General features: G+C 37.3%; 1 protein-coding gene across 4 annotated transcripts; it reads right to left on the bottom strand.

Moving 5' to 3' along the window:
• Positions 1-406: 406 nt before the first annotated feature.
• mgarpa (mitochondria localized glutamic acid rich protein a) lies at positions 407-15,481 on the bottom strand. 4 transcript variants are annotated; one of them, XM_077247736.1, is made up of 8 exons: positions 15,228-15,481; positions 11,138-11,238; positions 10,943-11,048; positions 10,184-10,201; positions 5,608-5,943; positions 2,698-3,759; positions 2,395-2,445; positions 407-1,831 (listed from the first exon to the last, which is right to left on the bottom strand). In XM_077247736.1, the coding sequence occupies exons 1-7, from the start codon at positions 15,310-15,312 to the stop codon at positions 2,426-2,428; spliced, it is 1,728 nt and encodes a 575-aa protein (XP_077103851.1). In that variant the 5' UTR covers positions 15,313-15,481; the 3' UTR covers positions 407-1,831; positions 2,395-2,425. The 4 variants fall into 4 exon arrangements, with proteins under 4 accessions (XP_077103851.1, XP_077103853.1, XP_077103852.1 ...); XM_077247738.1 differs by having other exon boundaries at positions 2,705-3,759; positions 15,228-15,449; XM_077247737.1 differs by having other exon boundaries at positions 407-1,826; positions 15,228-15,439.
• Between the last annotated feature and the right edge of the window lie 1,878 nt (positions 15,482-17,359).

Genomic DNA, 17,359 nt, shown 5'->3' with positions numbered 1-17,359 from the left:
ATAGTGTCCATGACACAAGTTTACTATATAATCACATCAAATAATATCACAATAATATTTTTAAGTCAGTGTGCAAATGTTTCAGGGGGAAACAACAGGCAGATGATGTAATACAATAATGTAGGCTACAGACGTGTCGTGTCATCTTGTTATAGGCTAATTATGTTTCAAACAATGCATCTCAGCCTTACATTGTGGCTTGGATACCTTCAAAATATATTATTATTATTATTGGAAAAGCAATCTGTGCTGTCGTAACCACAAATTCGTATCGTTGTCCTCTAAGATCCTTGTCCTGAATTTACCAAAACTGTCTTTCTCAAATCCAACATATTAACAGCACTGTACAGTGCCTGATAATCAAATCTGATACACTAAATCTTAGTCACACACAATCACACTGAAATGTGTTTTAACCCTTTATTTTTCTTTGATATACAGTAGCTACATTCACAGTTTAAAAAAACTCAGGGCATACAGTGAAAGTGAAACCTAAAAACGGCACAATAATATTACATCCCTAACCCTTAAAACAAAGACAAAAGAACCCGTGAACACACCCTTTATGATACGGAAACATAGTTCACATTATTCCCTCACATTCACATTATTAAGTTGTAATCTTACTCATAATACTTAAGGTCCCTTTTCAAACATGTAAATAAATAAAAGACAAAACTGGTAGGTCAATTGTTAAGTATCTTTTCGTGATACTTTTCGTGATACAGATAAGTACCCTATCTGAGCTTAATTTCCCTTGTGGATCAATTTAGTACGTCTATCTATGAGTCTAAAATTTGAATGAGAGGAGATTAGGATCTAATCTAATCAAATCAAATGAGAATCAAATATGATGCTGAAGGTATCATAGAAAGTGTAACATTGGCATAACAGGTTTGGGGACATTGCTTTTGACACAACAAGCAAAGTACTTTATTATGAACTTGTCAAGCAACAGGTTTTATAATCACTGGTTTGATGATGATGATGACTGACTGACTCTGATGGATCAATACAACAAACTAAGAGAGAAGAGGAAAACCAAGACAAAAGATGCAGCAGTGTGATTTGCCTTTTGGCCTTTAGAAATTAATTATGGAATTCTGACTTGGCTTGGCATAATATTTTATTGATTATTTTGATAAATGCAATACGGTTGTCAGTTATTTTCTGACCTAGTCATATCACATTGTAAATGCAAGCTGGTTACTAATACTGGTTACTGGAAATGTGTAAAAAGAACACTGTCATTTTTAAGCTGAGGTAGAAAGGTACAAATCAAATTTAGTGTGAGTTCATAAATAATGCAAATGGAAAATAGCATAGATTGAAGATAGAGGACAACCTGAAGTTTAACCAGAAAACTGGTGGCCAGCATGCAGGTATGGCAGTGTTTGTGGCAAATTTGTAGCCTTGCTAGTATAGTAACTATTGACACTGCAATTCCTACTGATGTGAGGTTTGAGGTAGGATTAACTATTGTATAGGCTTCAATGTGCAGTTGACTCAAAAAGAGTAGAGATCCATTTATAAAGGCTAAAAAGATCGGTCACAGCATTTCATGCATAATATAATTGTCAAGAGACCTGTATCTCTCATATCAGAGAGGAGTGAATGTTCACTTGAAGTAACCACGTTTCAGTGGAAAGAGAGGTGTACTTAGAGCAGATTGGGAAGGTAACAGCATTCTTGGTCCGGTGTTAGGATTACTGAAATCCAGGGGGTCAAATTGTTGGTGGGCTCAATGTGGACGCAGGCAATAGGGAAGGGGGAAGGCACATCACTAATTCTTTATCAGGGAACCGGTTTACTATCCCAGGACTCTACTAAACTGAGAAAAAGACAAAAGAAACAAAAATTTGTCATGTCAATGTACACTATCATTCAAAATCTTCGTATAGGAAAGATAAGTCTTTTTATTTGATCAAAAACACAGTAAGAACCATAATATTGTTACAGTTTAAAATAATTGTCTTCCATTTCGATATATTTAATAAAATGTAATTTAATTCTGTGATGGCAAATCTGAATTTACTCTTCAATCTTCAGTGTCACATGATCCTTCAGAATTTACACCAATATGCTAATTTGGTGCTCAACAAACATTTCTTATTATTATCAATGTTGAAAACAATTGTGCTGCTTAATGTTTTTTTGAATACTGTGATTTATTTCATTTAAGATTTTTTTGTTTACTAGAAAGTTCACAATTTTAGCACTTGTTCGAATTTAAAACTTTCTTGTAACAATATAAAGGTCTTAACTGTCACTTTTGATCACTTGTAATGTATTCTTGCTGGATAAATTGGATATCTATAAAAAAATCTTACTGACCCAAACATTTGAACACACACACACACAAAGTATAAAAAAAAGATTTCCACAATACGTTACCTTTTTTAGTTGCTGCTAATACATCTGCACTTTAAGCAAATGGCGCTTGCCCTATGAATGAAATAAAAGAGTAACATTTAGATCATAAAAAGGAGGTTACAAGGTGTATCATGAGCATTCATTAAAAATACGTGTCTTGGATGTCTTCAAATACTATATAAAAAACTTTTGGTGTATTCACCACTTTCTCTTTAGAATCACTATTCAGCTAGTTTCAGGTCAAGGTTTGGTTAAACCACATTTTGCTATCATCATGATTTAATTAACTAGTAAACTCAGCATTGCATTGTTAATCCAGATTACCTGTTACCTGACCCGATGGCTCTTCACCATCATCAGGGGCTGGGATGATTCTGCCAGTCATGGGGGACACACCAAGCACCATAGGCTTCTTTTCTGTTTTGGGACCTCCCTCCAAGACAACCACTATGATGTCTCGTTTGGAGTCTTCCAAAGCAGCAGGTGCACTTGATGTTTCATCTGGAGAAACCTCCTCTGCCAACACTGTGCTCACAACATCTGGTTCAGCCACTCTTTCTGTAACATCAACAACCGGACTTGCTTCTTCTTCCTCAACCACACGTACTGAAATCTCCACAACTGCACTTTCTGCAATCACCTCTGAACATGCTGCTGCCTTCACTTCCTCACCTTCTTGTGCTTCTATGACAACTACTGGAACAACCTCTTCTGCTACTGTGGCTGCAGGTGTTTCCTCAGGTTCTCCAGTTACCAAGAATACTGGCGTCTCTTCTGGAACAGATGGTACTTGCATCTCTGATACCGGTTCAACTACAGGGGCAACTGGTGCCTCTTCTGTCACTGGGTCAACCAGTACTTCCTCTTCTATCACAGGGACATCAGATGCCTTTACTGAGGATACTGGTGAATCAACGGGTGTCTCCTCTGCTGCTGGAGCCTCTTCTACCACTGCAGCAACAAGTCGCTCCTCTACAACTGGGGAAACTGGTGCTTCGTCTGCCATTGCAGCAACAAATACTTCTGCTACTGGTGAATCAACTGGTGTCTCCTCTGCTGCTGGAGCCTCCTCTACAACTGGGGAAACTGGTGCATCTTCTGTCACTGGAGCAACAGACACTTCCTCTGCTACAGCAGCATCTGGTGCCTCTTCTGCTACTAGTGACACTGGTTCCTCTTCCATCACTGGAGCAACGGGTGCCAGCTCTGTTATTGGTTCACTTTCCACATTATCTGTTGAAGGCACCTCAGTGGGCTTCTCTGGTACAGCTTCAACTGGCAAGTCTTCCACAGCTACAGACACCACAGGAAGAACATCAACCACAGAAGCAGCAGCCAGCTCTACGGTTTCTGCATCTACTGGGATGACCGACTCTGACGGGGCCACTGCAAGACACAATCAAGCCATCCAATAATCATATATAAAAACAGACATCAGATGTTTGAAGTGACAAAATAATTATTTAAAGGATTTAGTTAAAAAAATAGTTTTTAAAATAAATAATTATATTGCATTGTGTGTAGTTTAAAACAGCAGATGGATCTAGATGCAGACACAATGGGAAAGATAGAAGTGAGACTACTAAAAGTAGAGTGCAGAGGTTCATCCTCACTACAGTAGAGATAGATCTAACCGCACGGAGAAGAGCTTAAGTAGTTTAAGTAAAGTTCAAGTACATTAGTATATGATCTATGGTGTGTATATTTCACATAATGTAAGAGATTTTCAACAAGAATCATTATGCGTGTTAACACCATGCAGCTCCATTTAGGAATTTCACCATTATTCAAAACATGCAGTACATGAAGAGGCTTTACTGCCAAATATCACCTAGAAAAGGACACACCACAAATGTGATCACCACAAAAATTAAGATATGAAACTTCTAACATTTTGTGATGGATTTTTGAATTAAGGGATGATATCATAGACTATAATGTACAGCATCAGGACACCTGTGATCTTTACACTAAATTCAGCTTTTTAAAACATTACTTTTAAAATAGAGGATGAACTTGCCAATGTTTAACGTGTAATATTTCAGATTGTAAAGGGAGTTTTCCGAAAAAAATTAAACACAGAGAATATATTTTTGATATTTATCCATAATTTTATTAAATGGCTTCGAAATCCCTTATTCATTTTTATTACACGAATGCATTTTTTTCCAAGTAAACGAGCAATTTCATTGAATCACATACATACTTGAGCTCCTTGGTAACTTACTGAGTTCCTTATCAGATCAGTCATACAGAGGAATATAAAGGGAAAACTAATACAGAAACACAGCTGGCCTAGTTGCTAGGGAGCAAAAGACTCACAGATTTCACAATATCAACTGGCGTGTACCAACTAAGTGATATCTGGCAGAGAAGCATATGTTTGGACAAATCCAAAAATCAATAACTGCACTGGTAAAGTTATTACAGAACAAATAACAACATATAGCAGTACATTTGCAGCTTTTCTGTGTCTTTGCGTACAGTTGTGCCTCAAAGAAGAGGTAAGGCAGGATTGAAGTTAAAAATGACAGGAGCCTGGCTCAGATTTAGTGAGGTTGAGAAGACAGAGAATGAAACTGAGTGTAAGAAACAAGAACAGGAGTAGATAGTCTGAAGTGTGTCCACTGGAATGTTTGGTCACAAATGTAACAAAAAGCAGCAGCTTTGGATTCTCACAGTGGTTTCAACAGTTATCATTATTTAAGTTTATTAATATAATTTAAATATTCTAGCAAACTCCAGGAATTTAATGAAAATATACACAATCAGCTGTGTGCTGTTTAGTGGGATTACATTATTGCACCGCAAGGATCAAATCCTGTTCTATAACTCACCAATGGAAACAGAGGAAGTACAGTACGATGAGGACTATACGGTCAATCACATGCACTATCATTCACTGAACTTATGTCACTGAACTCCTTACAACTTCAGTTAATGACTAAAGAATCTAATTGGAAGGGTGGAAAATTGAGGATAGATAGAGAGACCTGCAGGTCTGCAATAAAATCTAGCAACTCTCTAAAATTGTTCAAATGTCATGTTTTGTTCTTTCTTGAGATTTAAGGATGACATGTTCGAATTAAGTGTGACAGTAACCATTTAGCTATATAGGACATTTAAATCATCTGTTTCTTGTGTGTAGGTCAGTGTTTGAGTACCCATGAGCCATTCAGGCCTCTGTACTAGTAGCCTCAGCTACTGCCTCCTCTTGGGATGCTGGTGGCGTACCGTGGCTCTCTGACACAGTGTCTTCAGCTTGGATGACCGGAGTAACAACAGCCTCAGCTGCTGCCTCTACTTCCTCTGCAACCCACTGCACTTCCTCTGCGACGGCTGCCACCTCCTCTGCAGTCTCAGCAACAACCCCTGCCACCTCAGCAACCACTTCTGCAGTCTCTGCGACCATCTCGGCAACCTCTTCCACAACGGTCTCAAGGGTTGCCGTCTCCTCTCCAGTGGCCTTGGCTGTTTCCAGCAAGACCTCAGGTGCTTCAGCAACTGCATCCTCCTCGGCTGCGCTCTGTATGCTTTCTGCCACCTCTTCTTCCTCTGCACCAGCTTCTTCTAAACAGACAATAAAGAAGGAAAAAAAAAATCAACCATTTCTTTTAGCATTCTTCTAGTTCATTTTGAAAGTCACATAGAAATTACCAAGTCATATTTATCCCCAAAATAAAAATAAAAGCATATGAAATTATATTTTGCCTAAAGAAAATGAAACCTATTTTAAGACTATTGAGATTGTTTTAAACATTTTTTTATGACAATTAAGAATATTTTTCAAAAAAAAAAAAAAAAAAAGATAATTTTTTTATTTGATACCGTATTATTACGGTAGAGTAATTAAAATCATCCTGTCCAGACACAATGATTTTTTCTTAATCAATTACTAAAAAAAAAAGTATAACTTTTTCCTTAGGGTAATTAGTTGCAATTAGCACAATTCTCAATACAGACCTTTTGTTTATGAAGAGAAGTAATAGAGCTTGCAAAATAGCAATACCTAGACATTAATAAATGGACATTTATTGACAGTTTTTGTAAGGTGGTACTATAATAAAAACATTTTATATTAATCATTTTTAGTAACGTGAGAAAAATGTAATTATTTATTATTCAAATAATTATTTAATTATAAAAACAATGATAAAAAAAGTAATTATTTAATATGCAAGTAAAGTATGTCATTGTAGTATTAATTGAACTGAATTTAATTCATGCTAATTTCCTAGGAACATTTGCATAGCTAAGAACATTTACTTTGTCACCATGCCTTTCTCACGCACTCAACATCCATCTTACCAACCTGGAAATACCTCATCTTAAGGGCATACAAGGAATATAAATCCAGCTTTGTCAAAATCACTCACAACATAATCACTGAAGGCAGCATGCAAAACCTAAGAATGAGGAGGGAGGTTGTAAAGAGAAACTGAACAGAAAAAAAAGGGGGAAAGGGGCTAGGAGGACGAGTGAGGAAAAGGAATACAAAGATGGCTGAGCCTTACCATCTCTTCAAAGCTAGCAGTACCAGCAACTCTGTGAATTCCAGCAACACAGAATGACAACCAAAGGGCTTTGTTGTGCGTGTTTAATAAGTTAGCCCACAGAGGGAATCTTTTACATGTCTTTCACCAATTTCTACTGTATTAGACCACAATAAACATTTTAAATAAGGGTTTCAAAGTCATTTGAATGAAGAGAACTTAAAAAGATAAATATCAGTTCAATGAAATAGCAGGACTCATAATGACAATAACTCAGGAGAGAATCATCCAAAAAGTCCAGCCCCGACTGTCCAAATTAGTTTACTCTGGAAAGAGTCAGAACAAAGACACAGTTAGGAAAGTAAGGAAAGAGATTAGTTAAGAGTTTTGAGTTTGTTGTTCAATATCATGATATCATAGTTTTGTTTTGGCATTTGAAAGACTACAGTATGTGACTATAGTAGCAGAAGACCACTGCTTAGTACTATTGGCTGGCAAGTCTTTCTGGACTGGACTGCAGTGATTAATAGAGGATCACAGGTAAATAAGTAGGGAAAGAGGGTCGTGAGGGAGAATGGAAGTGCACAGGGGTGCAGACGGATCATATAAATGGGTTATTCAAGAGGAGAGTGACACAGTGTCAAAGAGAACGACACCCAGTTCTGATTAACAGGCTTTCTGACAAATAGGATCAGGGGATCAGGTGGGTTAGAAGGGTAGGACATGAGGACAACTACTCAATCCAATCTCAACGACACCAAGAAAAAATATGCAGCACTTCATCAAAACCAATAAATAAGGCTTCCTCTGCCTTTTTAGCTCACTTTTCTGGTTTTGATGAACTGATGAAGTTCTAGGCTCTCAATAAACAAGAATTTTGTGTATGGGTAATCTACCCATATCTGCCCATTGTAGTGCCATTATAGGATATTTGTAAAACTTAAAAATTAAGTTGATCCTACTTGGCATAGAGCAAATATTAATCAGATCAGGTCATAATCCATGTGTCAAGAGTATAATCTTTGTCCAGTGTTCTTTGGATTGTTCCAATCTTGGTTGCAGCTATCAGCCAATAAAATATCAGGATCGATTTAATTGGAGGAGACGAGGGCGCTAGGGCGCAACATCATTTAGTTACCCTCTGAGTCTGACCCTCAGAAACCAAGGCTATAATACATTTCCAGATTACTCATAAATAACTCCAAAACATACTTGTTATGCAGCAGTTCAGACCATGCAATTTAAAACACAAGTTAGTTTTAGCAAAACACACTAAATGGATCCCACTGGTTTTAAGACAAACAGATGTGTTACATAGACATTTACATTAGAGCCCGACCGATATATCGGCGGGCAGATATTATCGGCCGATTTTAGGCATTTTCCTAACTATCGGTATCGGCATTTATAATGCCCGATAAATGAATATTTTAAAAAATGCGGGTACGGTGATTCATGTAAGGGTGGCGCTGCCAATAAAGCACCTAAAAGCTGTCACAAGAACTGGCAAAAATAATGATTATGAATACAACAAATATAGCAAGGAGACATTTTAATTGTTTATTAATAAACAAGTGTTTTCAGTCAGTGTCAGCCAAAGATGAAGTTGACGATGCTGACTAGCGATCTTCAGTGAGCGCGCGCCAGAGAGAAATGCACATTTCATACGATTACATGAGTCTGTCTGTCTTTCGTTTTGAATTGTTCTGTTTAAAAGTAGACATTTCAATATAGATATATTTCAATTCTCAGGTCTATACGCTGAGTTTCGGTTCATGAGACGAGCTCCAGTTCACCCGCAGGCGCCTCCGTGTCGAGATTATCTATCGTCTGCTAAATTTACTTCTTATAAATTAAATCCAGGCAAATGGCTGATGAAACATTGATTAAAATTAAGATACAATTAATACAAAACGAAATTCACTTTGAAACTAAAGGTTTTGTGCTTTCTGTTTGATGTCTATGTGAAAGTTTCAAAGGATTAGTGCCGCTTTCAGAGCGCTCACGTCCGTAGTGCTGAACTGTCGCGTCTGTAACATTGTTTTTTCCTCATAAATGCAAACACGAAAAATAAAATAAAATAAAATAAAATGAATATTTTATGTAGCCTGTGGAGACTGAGAGCCAACCCTTCTTCATCCGGTGGGTAGTAGCCTACTTTTGATTTGCGCAGTGTAATTCACAGAATTGATTTCTCTGCTACAAGCCTCTGTCACGTATTGTGTGAGCTTGTGACTATTGCAAGCGCGCAGCTGAGAAGTGCTGATTATATTGTCTGCTATATTTAGGCCTTCTTCTTATTTATTAAGGCAATTGGTTGTTGAAACATTGATTAAAATGCGTGGCGCGAGCGATCTCCGACAGTAAACTGATTCTGCTTTGTCTCGGGTTAACAGCTGTTGCGACGCGAGCAGTAACGGCCGCGTCCGGTGTAGACACAGTGTTAAAGCTCATTCTGCCTGATAACGCTACGTTACAACATCAAGCAATATTCCAAAAATGTATATAATTATAACACTTTATTTAGGGCCATTTTGCATTAAGAGTAGCCTAGTTTCACGTTTAGTACATTTTGCTTACTAATTATTTAAAATAGTATAAAAGTACTGTACATATGTAATTAAAAACGTTTTCATTATGATATTATTCATTTTACTGTAGTAAAAAGATCTGAGTTCTTCCTCCACTGGTAGATATTAGAGGAATTAAGAGTAAAAATAGAAGATAATAAGGTTTTGTCAGTGACACTTTTTATATATTTATTGATACAAGTTATGACTAAATTAAAAGACAAAGTCGTCGTTAGTGAAGATTATGCAACAGTATTTAGAATATAATATAATATAATATAACATGCAATGCAAACTAGTTTGGTTACAGCTCAGCTGTATAATTCTCATTCTATCATTCCCCCTGCCTCCATTACATATCTGTGTCACACAAGTGTTTGATTACCACATTTGAGTGATCATTGCAAAACGTGTTTATAAAATATATTTATTCTGTTTAAAGCTACTGTGTAAAGTACCCATCAAAAGTTTGTACACACCAATAGGAAAGTGTCCAAACTTTTGACTGGTATACTGTACTATAATACACATAAATAATATTGCTACTGTATTATAATATACACATAAATAATATCGGCCGATATATCGGTATCAGGCTTTTTTTACTCCCTAATATCGGTATCGGCATCGGCCCCCAAAAATCCATATCGGTCGGGCTCTAATTTACATCAATTTAAATATCAAAGTTATTTATTATGGTACATCATGGAAAGATTATGACAAAAAAAGGATCAAATATTAACTCACCATCACCATTCTCCCCACCTAAAAAAACAACAAAAACATGAAATGTTACATTTTAATATGAAATCTGAACCCTAAAGCTGCTGTATAAAGCTTTCTGTCAAAAGCAACTTACTCGTATTAGACCGCATAACACATTATGTCCGCTTATTTAAAATACTTGAATGAGAGAGAGTGTTTTAATGCTGCTGTCATTTAGATAAGACTGTTTAATAGTGCTTTGGCTCAGATGCAGGAGTGTTAGAGACGCTTGGATATGATACAATTATTCAATGTGGTGGAAGTGGTTTTGGCAAAACTGAAATGTGTACTAAGAGGGCAACATGTCTTTTGTTTTGGTTGTAATTATGTGTTGGAAGGGCTGCAATGGATTATTTATTGGCATCTGCGGTAGATCTTGTAGATCCATGCAGTAGATAAGTTGACAATTAAGATCAGCAGTCCTGATGCCACTGAGAATTAAACCTTTAGGGTTACTATAAGTGATGTTTGAATAGCATTAGTTTTCATTTAATATCTGCAACAAAATGCCAAAGATTAACTATATGTTACCTTATGCCTGTATCTTTCACCTTCACGTTTCACTATAAACTTCACAAACATGAGAAGGCTATACAACCAGTTTTCAACTTTCTGTAACCAGATAAATCATTTCCATTCATGCACCCTGGATTTAAAACTACTCATCTGAATACTAAAAGTGACATTGGCTGAACAATGCTGAAAGCAGAACTGACACTGTGAAAACAAAACCAGACTTACTCTTGGGCGGCCATGGTTTGGGTTTCCACTCAGACTTGGGACGAGCATAAATTTCAGAAACACGGTCAGCAAAGCGTTCTTTGTCTGTTACAACTGTTTTGTAAACCTATCGTAGAATTAAAAAAGATATTAATACAACAAATTAATGATCTGACATCAATATATATCAATGGTTTGAGCTTTAACCGTACTTACATATGCCAAGGAACCGGCGAAGGCTCCCCCACAGAGGACGGCGTACAGGAAATTATCACCGGAGCCACCAGGAACTGATGACATGAGCCTCCGTGGAACTACTGCATAGACAACAGAGGAGTAAGGGAATGATTCTGGATCAACATATTAGTTGAGGCAACGATTATGGTCTCATTTCGACAGCGGTGTCCTCTGCAGGTCGCATTCGTCGGCCACATTTCTCTAACTCTCTTTCTCTCTAATAGAGTTTTAATAGTGTAGGCTAATAAAACTAAAATATTATTTGTATTTAAGAGTTAATGCTTTAGTTAGAGTGCCTGGCACAGGCACTGCCAATCAAGCAGTAGGTCACTGCCTGATTGGATTCCTGTCAATGGTTCTAGGTACCTATAAATATGCCTGTCAGCATTCATCTGGATTTTTAAACATTAACTGCATCAGAAATCGCATACTTCCCTACCATATAATTGGCAAAAAACAGTATGTGACAAAAGTAGTGTCCAAATTCACAGTACTCATAAAAGAGTTGGATGACCTACTTCCGATGAGATTCTGTGTGCATACGACACTTTACTACTTGTGAAGTGACAACTGACTCTGATAGGTCACATGATGAGGACAACATGGCAAATATATGTCCAGATTACATTCATACTATATAGAACGTACTTTTCTAGCGGTCGTGAAGTAATTACTTATTCAAAATAAGTGCCTACTTTAGAGAGTATGCGATTTCGGACGCAGCCATTGTGTTTTTGCATTTCCATGACTTTAAATTCAGTAACTCTCTATATAGAAGTTTATCTCCAACAGTTATGTTTATATAACATGTGTATTGGTCAATGATTATTAAAAATGTATAAAGAGAATTATGCATTATTTGTCTATTTTCTTACCCAGATAATGGTTTAATAACCAAATATTCTATTTGATATACTATACTTGAATGCCTATCGTAGTACAGACAGTTCCTTGTCCTAAAAAAAGTTTGAGGTCAGGGAGCAACTTAGATTTAGAAAACCATCAGTGCAGTACAATTTTTTGTTAAATTTTTTGCCCTTTGGTTGATTGAAACACAAAGATCCTTCTGACATGGTAGAGGAGAATTTTTTTCAGGAGTCTTTTCAATATTCTCATTAAGATAATCCAGTCACTTGTGCCCAGCTAGAGTAAATGGGTTCTAGACACCCCCGTGTTATTTATACCAACTAATCTGTTAATCTTTCCTAGGAGTCAAAGGGTGAAGCAAACAGAAAGTGAGACATGCTTAGTTAGACCACTGGGAACCAACTTGAGTTTTTCGGTGTCAGATGTTGATCAATATCTAGGTTGGCAATGGCCAATATAATACCTATATTTACATAAAACAATTTAAAAACAGCAAATAAGACAACTGCGGAAATTAAACAAACATGTATTTCACAAAATAAAGATTTTCACAATATGGTCGTCTCTGTCTTATATTGACACCTAGTGGTCTGGAATCGGATGCAGCATCAAACAAAACAAAAGGCTTTCAGAGGCTGAAACGACCCAATTCCGATTTTTTTTGCCCCTATGCGACCTGTATCTGATCTTTTCATGACAGTCTGAACGACACAGATCCGATCTTTTCAAATGCTACCCAGGCCACTTGGGTATGTGGTCCAAATCCGATATGTATCCGATCTTTTGAGATGCGACTTCAATCTGAACGGCCAGGTCACATGTATCCGACCCGCACGTCATTAATATGCGACAAACGTCATAATTCTGCGTTCAAGTAGGCGGGAATGAGAAGATAAACAACAACAACTATGGCGGACGATGCTAGGACCAGTCAATGGAAGGGAAGCGAGGTTTCTGATTTAATTAATATTTGGGGGGATAGCTCTATTCAGACCATGTTTAGCTACTTCCGCAAACAACAAGTGACGTCGTTGACCGTTGAGTACTCTTCTGCGCATCCGGGTCACTTCTGGGTCATCTCACGTTCACACAGGAGATCACAAAAAGGTCGCATTTAATTGGAAATGTGAATGGCCTTGCAAAAAATTCGGATTTTTTCAAAAAATCGGAATTGAGCATTAAGCCCCTGCAGTGTGAACAAGGCCCAAATGCCCTATTTGCAGAAAGTCGCAATTATTTTATTCTGCATGTGAGTTTCCAATACTATTTTTATTTTAACAATAGGCCTGCTATATTAAAAGGACAGCTCTCCATTTACAACATAATCATCATTTACTTAATGTTAGTTGAAAGCATGACCTGTTTTCTTAAAACATCTATCCTGCAAATCACCCTCCAAAAAAAATTAATCACAGCTTGATACTGGAACGGTTGAGAGGACAAGAATTATAATGAAAGGCTTTAACCAAGTGGTGTCTGACAAGTTTAGACCTCCCGTCCAGCCGTTAATGGCTATTTGAGGAGATATTTAGTGGGTAGGACAGACACTCTGATTCAGTCTATGCTTATGTTGCTTTTTTCAACAGATTTTCATGATGTAATATTCTTATTAACTGCATTACAAACATCCTAACCTAGATTTTCACATACATTGATTCATCTAATACAGTCAAGCAACAACAAGGGCAGACAAGTGTCTTGCTTTAAGAATGTCTGCTTGTTTATTTAAACAACTAGGGTTTCCCAACAGGGGTCTATGAGCCCTCCTGGAGTCCATAAAGTGGGGGCTCTGTAAGTTTAAAATGCAAGTGCTAAATTCAATACAATAATAATAAAAGCATAAATGTTTAAAAGACAAACACAGGGGTTTAGGTGACAAAAAAGTAGAAAACCCTGAACCCTGAGGCAATCAGTATCTAATAAATTAGTAATACTAAAAGTATCTATTTAATAGGTACTAGTATCTACACTGAAAAAGACCTGAAACTATTTTCACTCAGAAATGTACAGAGTCCCTAGAGGCATTGTGGAGGGGGGAAATGAGATGGTAGGGAAAATAATAAGTCAATGCTTTTGTGTTCTCTCTTAAATGTTTTGCGTTCCCCAGAGTTCTTTGGGTGAACGCAACGTTTTTGCACGATATGAATTTTTTTACACTTTTCTTCCAATCAAATTTTTCCATCACCATGTCTCTTTAGATGCTCTAACTGATAAACTGAAATAGTATGTTCTTTTAAAACGTACTTTAATAAGCTTTGTCTACTTATTTTATTTTCAAACAATTTACTGAATAGGTGGCCATCTAATAAATAATATCTAATGAATAATAGTATCTTTAAAAAAAGGTACTAGTACCTAAATAATACTAGTACCTAATGGAATTGATACTAGTAGGATAAAAGTACATTTTTAGAATTAATTGTTAAAACGGCTTGCCATAGGCTACAGCCACTGAGTTCCATAGGTCCGCATGCATGAGTCTATAGCTCGACCACGTACACAAGCACGTGAGCTATACGTAAAACACAGAACACCATTAGAACACTGAAGGTCAAAAATCAAGCAGAGTATAAATACTTAAACCATGATGTCAAAAATAAAAATTCAACCGATTCCCTATTACGCAAGTTCGTGTTTCATAATCCATTTAATGACGACGGAATGAATTTGACGGACATGATTAATCGAATCATATTCAAGATACTAAACTAACTTTTCACAACGTTTAAAATGCAGTGATAGTTCCTGTATTTTGAATTATAAATCTGTGTATATTATTGCAGATTTGCAGTTCCCAAGATGGCTACATTCTTGTGTGCTTTGTGCCAGGCTGCGGTTTTAGATGTGTACATTGTGTTCCCTGCAAATGACAAGGCGAACATGTGTTTGTAGTAGTAGGAGGCGTGTAACCTCTGATTGGCAATAAAACTTGACAATTATCTCAAAAGCCATTTAAAAAAAATGTGAAGTACCAATAGCCTCCGACTGACCTTCATGTCCCTTTAACCCTAAACTACATGTCATCGGGCCAAACAATTGTGATACAAATCACCTCAAACACATTTTGAATGTAAACTAAGTCGATTAGGTGAAATAACAAAATTAGCAGATCGCGATAGCCCAAAACACAACAAATACACTGCAAATGATATGACAAATAGATATAAACAAAACTTAAAGAGACAGATAAGACGGTCCTCACCATCTCTATAGAGGTGAGCACGGTTGATGGACAGCCGTGCCAGACGTCCACCACACTTTTGCCAAGATGCTCTGCACGCAAACATGGTCCAAACTGCCACTGCCACTGGAGGAAAGCAGCGTGAGAGTCCAATGGAGGCGCAATGAATGACTGTGTGACAGTGCGGAGATATGCGGAGGGGGAGGAGTGAACTTGAGGGGAGGAGAAAACGCTCATAGAATCCTCCCTCTTGCTGGATTCACTGGCACGATGGCCTTAAAGAAATTAAGTAACATGTATTTACTCAAATGCTTTTTAGCCACATGCGTATCGGGTTAATTTATGTTACAGACTTTTTAAACAAATCGCAAAATCACTGGAATTTAAGTTTCACAGACTGACACCTGTTTACCAAGAATGAATAACGGTACCAGCAAACACTGAACAACTTCCCTTAAAGGGATAGTTCATCCAAAAAATTAGCCCATGATTTACTCACCCTCAAGTCATCCTCCTAGGTGTACATGATATGACATCTTCTTTCAGATTAATACAATCTGAGTTATATTAAAAAATGTCCTGGTTCTTCCAAGCTTTATAGTGGCAGTGAATGGCCGGTTTCTGTTTTAGGTCCATAAAAGTTCATCCTTCCATGAAAAAAGTGCTCCACACGGCTCCAGGGGGTTAATAAAGTCTAAAGTAAAACTGAAAGACTAAAATAACTAGGTTCCGGCAGACGGCCTATGCAAGTCGACATGCGCCAAAAGGGTAACACTTGATGATAGACGTAGTATGTAGGAGTAGCGTAAGCTTTGACGCCTCTTGCGGTTCAAACAAACAGGGCTGGGCAACAAACTCAAGCTCCTCCAACAATTCCCTTTTAAAATTCTCGTATTAGACTTCTAATACATTCTTCTAATAGAACTTCTAATAGACTTCTAATATGCATTCGTCAATGCATCGTGCGTCAGGTCAAGTGTTACTCTTCCACCGTAAATTGATGCGTACAGCCGCTTTAAACATTTTAAACCTTGGAAGAGCCAGGACAGGTTTTTTAATATAACTCCGATTGTATTCATCTGAAAGAAGAATGTCATATACACCTAGGATGGCTTGAGGGTAAGTAAATCATGGGGTAATTTTCATTTTTGGGTGAACTATCCCTATTAGTTAGTAGGCTGTATGGTTTTTGGTTATTTTCATCCCAATTCTTATCTTCCAAGAACATTCACATGGAGATTTAAGTGACAAAACCTAAGAATCAATACATTGTCTAATGTTTTTTTTCCAAGGTTTCATAACCAAAAACTGTTCCCAGAATGTTGCAGAATGGTTTTTGTGACAACTATCGGTTAGCTCTTTTAGGATGTGTATTATACTATTCTGTTTAATAGTATGTCTAAGTACACAATGTGCTTAGCTGTGTGTTGAAAAGCTGTTCTGAGTAATAAAACAAGACACTGTACAAAGCTCTGTGGCCTATTAAAGGGGCATTCGGCAACTATTTCAGCTTAATAAAACCGTTTAGAAATCATTTGGATGGTTTAGTAACCTGTTCTGGTGAGAATGGTGACTTTCCCCGCTCCCCCCAAACGTTCCCAGGCGGAAAACCAACCTTGCAACATGAGGACTAACATCCCGGTAAGTTGGAAATAGGAAGTCTCGTGAGAAGCGAGAACGAGCGAGAAACACAAACTGCTTTACGGCAATTCGACATAAACACACACACCGCCCTCAATGTGTATGATGCATTACACACCTCGGTAGAAATAGCTCCACACGATAAAGTTGGCCGGCTCCGATAATAACAAATGCACATGAGCAGCGGTAGAATGGGGGAGAAGTGTGCCGTAAGTGAGTTTTTTTTACAACATTTTTGTGAAATATACGCCTCACAGCTGTAGGTGGAGCTCGCTAACATGCGACAACAAAAGTGAAAATCAGCGAAGAAATAGCTAGGGTTGCCGAATGCCCCTTTAATTAGTATACTATAATGAGATCTTGGCAAAAAAGATAACACCATTACACATAACATAACTGCTGTTTAGTGTCTGTCATCTTGCTTCTCCTGACAACATTCATCTAAATGACTCCATACGATCTTAAAAAAATTAATTTTGGGATATCACTGGTTTGATGACACTGAATGTTGT

This window comes from Siphateles boraxobius, unplaced genomic scaffold (assembly GCF_051911475.1).
Source record: "Siphateles boraxobius isolate OS27281-9 unplaced genomic scaffold, OSU_SipBor_1 3, whole genome shotgun sequence".
Lineage (NCBI taxonomy): Eukaryota > Metazoa > Chordata > Actinopteri > Cypriniformes > Leuciscidae > Siphateles > Siphateles boraxobius.
This window is presented reverse-complemented; position numbering and strand designations above follow the sequence as displayed.